Raw genomic sequence first — 4,434 nt, 5'->3', positions numbered from 1 at the left:
ATTCCATGAGTCTATGATTCTATGACATAGGCATTGTCCCTGTTTTACACTTAGGGAAACTGAGGCACACATGATGGCTCACGTGTGGTCAGGCAAAGCAGGACAGAGCAAGGTCAGACCTGGAGGGCACCCAGCTGGACACACTCATGTCCCTTTGTGGGTTTGGCCAGAGGTGTCCCCACGTTGTCCAGGCTCAGCCTTCCTGATGCACCGGGCTGTCTAGAGGAGCACAGCAAGGAGCAACAGAGGGATTTGCTCCGAGCTAAGGGAGAAATCATTGCTTTGAGCAGAAAGTGGAAGAGATTTTCCCTGTGCTCCCCAGTGAGCTCCAGTAAAGCACTGTCTCAGGTTGGCAACAGGCTTTTCCCCACCATCAGCTGCCATGGAGATCCGTACCAGCCCTGCCTGAGGGCCTTTCCCGGTAGCAGATTAGACAAGGAGAACATCTCAGCCCCGTGCTAGTGTCTGGAAATCAAAACATCACATCCCTGGGGCTCACCCTGGGTCCTTCCGCTGCTCCCCTTTAACGAAGGCAATTAACGTTGAAACAGCAGCTTGGAAGCAAATGAGCCAGGGTTTTTGCTGGCACCAGGCTGTGCCTGCACATGCAAAGCTGAGATGGGGACAGCAGATACCAGCTGATAGCGATTGATAGGGAAAGCAGAGATCCTCCCCCCACAGCTGCATCCCCACGGGGGAGTCTCATCCACTCCCGGTACTGGCTCGGACAAAACTTTCCAAAATTAATCCTCCTTCTCAACCTCTGCCAAGTGAGACCAGGGTTGCCCAGAGGGGCTGAGATGCAGGCAGAAGTTGGAGGAGCCAGATTACCTAAAGAAGCTGAACGGAAATAGAAGCACTGAAATCTCCATCAGCACCCACCTGGGGCTGGGAGCGTGTCCTTCCTGGGAAGGAGAGTGTTGCTATTTGGGGTGATATGTGCAGTTTTTGAAAAGCCAGGTGAGGATTCAGTCTTTCCTGCCATTTCGTGCAGGGATGAAACCCAAACTCTTGGTATAGCTCTCAAAAAGAGCGTTTTGTTCAGGAGGGGGTGCACAGCCGTTGCAGGCACACTCTGGACAATGTATCCTTGTTGGACCACTGCTGGTTCCCTTTCAGCCTCTTCATAATCCTTCCTACAGGCAGCCAGGTCTTCCCTGGCTTTCAGGAACCCATCTGTCATCCTTCTCCTCCATCACGTGCCAACGGTCCAAAGCCTTCTTCATCCATATCAGAGCAAACCAGAGATGCTGCAGTGGTTAGGCAGCCCCAAAAGAGAGCAAGTCCTGAACCCCATCTTGGGATCAAGGAGGCCCCATGCACATCTAGCTGAGGAAGACATTCAGGCAGCGTAACTCAATGGGTATTGAGTGTCTGCCCAAAAAGACACTCTTGCTGTTGAAGGGGTACCCACATTGACATCCATGGGGTCACACAAAATCCTTTTCCTGATTTTACAGAAAGTGGTCTTTGACATCATGGGGAAAGCAATGCTGAATGGGTGTTTAAAAGCCAAAGAAACTCCAAACTTCATGGGTCTGCAGGTGCAAATCCTTCAAAGTACCTTGATTACCCCAATAGCTATCCCTCCCAGAGCAGAAACACCTGAACCCTTTGCCAGCAGGTGCCTGCACGAGGAGGAGACAGGAAGAGGGACCCCTTTAGCAGAGAGCTCAGCTCTACTTGCTATAAAAGGCCCAAGGGGGAGCAGGCAAGGAGTGCTATTAGTGGGGTGGTTGTGATTGTGGTGAGGAGCCTAGGTAGTTCAGAGCCATGGTGAGTAGCTGTTGGGCTCGGGTTTGCTTTCTGGGAGCTATGGCTGACTCTTCCCAGCTCTGCAGGAGGATAGAGCTGGAGGTGATTTTTCTTTCTGATTGGGGAAAGGCGTCTTGTCCCTGTTTGTGGGCTTCCCTAGGGGTGATAGTGGTTGTGGGCTAAGGAGGAGCATGTGAGCCCTGGAGATGGGGCTCCTGGGCATGCAGAGGTCATGCTTAGGGGAGAAGAGTCTGTAGAGCTGGGCTGGTCTTGCAAGGCTGGTGTTTATCTTTGCTTTGTGACTTGGGAAGGACCACTCTGCTGAAGTGACTTCAGACCTACCTGGAGACATTTTGATGGTCTTGTTGGTGGCATCTGATCCAAGACTCATTCAGGTGCCCATCAGGTGCTGCTGTGGGTCCGAGGCAGACCTGGAGCAGGGAATTGAAGGTCTCCCCTTGTGAAGATGGGCTCAGCATCCCTGTTCTTGCCTTGGTGTGGGAGTTGGCTAAGGCTGTCCTAGGACTGCCTGCGTAGGAAGAGAAATGCAGTGGTGACTGGGGGCTGATAATGCTATATAGTGACCCTCTTATCTTGTGTAGGATGCTGCTTCCCTGTTACTGTGCTTGGTAGGGGTCCTGCTGTGCTCAACAGCTCAGCCTCCCTTTTTGCACAGGGGTTTCTCTCTTGGATTCAAGGAGAAGCTGTTGCTTCATGGGCAGCTACTGGTCTTGTAGGGAGAAAATAAAGAACTGGTCCCTACCCAGCCTTGCTTGGATCTTCCTTACCTGTTTCCAGCCAGATGATCCTGCATGGCTGTATATAACCTAAATGGAGATGAAACACTGTTCTGACAGTACTTGAAGGTGAACAGCATGGGCTTCTCACATCAGAGAGAGGCAGAGGTCCTCAGCTGCTGCCCATCTGGGTGGGGAGGAGTCTGCCTCTACCTCCCTGGGAAAGGTTATGGAGAGGAGTGTTTCAGCTGCTGGCTGGGCTGGATCATTCCCTCCTCCCTAGCTGAGAGCACCAGGTGAAGTACCTGGGAAGGTTGTACCCTGTCTTCTGCCCCAAGGCAGGATCAGCAGAGCAAAGAGGAGAAACCATGAGCAGTTGAACTTGACAGCTATCACGTGCTGTGGATTCAGGCTTGGTGGCCTGCTCCTGGGAGTGGGGATGTTGAGCAAGGTAATGAGAGTGCTGGGATGCAGAGGAAAGTACTGCAATATCCCACCAAGGCAGATGCAAAGATTAGGGCATTGCAACACCTCTCTGGAGGGCTAATGCTTAGTTGTTGCTTGTTTGTCAGCCCTTGGGTGCCTGCTCTGGTGAAATAGCCCTGACCACCACCAAGTGGCATTAATCCTCTTCTTGTCACAGATTCAGATTGTTGGCCATGTGCTCCATAAGACAGCCAGAAGTGCCAATTCTGTAATTTTTTTAGTGTAATTCCTCAGTGCATATTGATAACCACCTCTTCACTCTCATCCCCATGCAGAGGGAGTGTATTTCTGTCCACATTGGCCAGGCTGGTGTCCAGATAGGCAATTCCTGTTGGGAACTGTATTGCTTGGAGCATGGGATTGAGCCAGATGGCATCATCTCCTCCAGTGCATCCTCAGAGCAAACAGACTCTTCTTTTGGGACTTTCTTCAGTGAGACAAGATCAGGGAAGTATGTGCCTAGAGCCATGTTTGTTGACCTGGAGCCCACTGTCATTGGTAAGTCATGGTCCCCAGACCACTTGGAGTGGGTGGGAAGTACCTTCTCTGATCTCAAGTGTAGTGTTGGCCACCTAAACTCCTGGTGAGGCTGCTAACTTCCATGTGAAACTGCATCTAAGTTGGTGCAGGTAACTTGGAAGACAGCGGGTCTTGTGCCAGTGGCACTCATGAGGTCTCAACTTCCTCCAGGCGAGATCAGGACTGGGACCTACCGCACACTCTTCCACCCGGAGCAGCTCATCAGTGGCAAAGAAGATGCTGCCAACAACTATGCTCGGGGCCACTACACCATTGGGAAGGAGATCATTGACTCGGTTGTTGACAGAACTCGTAAAATGGTAACAACCCTGTGGAGGGTCTTCTGCATTAGCACTCTGGTTGTTGTTGCCCTGGCCATCAAGGCCGGGGGGAAGCTGATCATGGCCAGCTTAACTATACCACTAGAAGAACATGATGGCATGCATGTGGGTGTATGTCTTCCTGGTTGGGACTTGAGGGGGAAAAGAAGGGACTAAAGGTGCCCCCATACAGGGGGGCTAGTGTCTCCCCTTGGGCTTCTCTTTTGTGCAGTAGCTTCTGCAGTAAGAGCTTTCAGTCACGTAGATGCTCAGAAGTGCTTTGATAACATTAAAATATTCTTGATTTAGGTGGGACCTCTTAGTGGTCTTCAGACTCTTCCTAATCTTCTCTTGACTGCTATTACCATGAGTTTCTTGGGCCAGGGCTTTCTTCCTACTAAACAGGAGATAACGTAAAAGCAGATGTTTGTTGTGTCTAACAGATCTTAACTGTTAAAAGTGAAAGGTCTATGCAAACAGTAGTTAAGCCTTAAATTTGATGGCTGAACACAGTAGTTAATTAGTCCAATTAGATAAGAATAACTCCAGTAACCTGGTCTTTATGGTTCTTTCCCTGGTGCTGCAGACTGAGCAGTGCAGTGGGCTCCAAGGGTTCC

At 50.8% G+C, this 4,434-nt stretch overlaps 1 protein-coding gene across 1 annotated transcript; it reads left to right on the top strand.

The window, feature by feature from the left end:
* Positions 1-3,253: 3,253 nt before the first annotated feature.
* On the top strand, positions 3,254-4,427 carry LOC104505397 (tubulin alpha-1C chain-like; the record flags this gene model as incomplete). Its single annotated transcript, XM_010153789.1, has 3 exons — positions 3,254-3,476; positions 3,669-3,817; positions 4,404-4,427. Coding segments are annotated over 3 exons (396 nt in total), but the record flags the coding sequence as incomplete, so codon positions are not given.
* Between the last annotated feature and the right edge of the window lie 7 nt (positions 4,428-4,434).

The sequence above is a fragment of the Eurypyga helias genome, unplaced genomic scaffold (genome assembly GCF_000690775.1).
Source record: "Eurypyga helias isolate BGI_N326 unplaced genomic scaffold, ASM69077v1 scaffold47876, whole genome shotgun sequence".
NCBI lineage: Eukaryota > Metazoa > Chordata > Aves > Eurypygiformes > Eurypygidae > Eurypyga > Eurypyga helias.
This window is presented reverse-complemented; position numbering and strand designations above follow the sequence as displayed.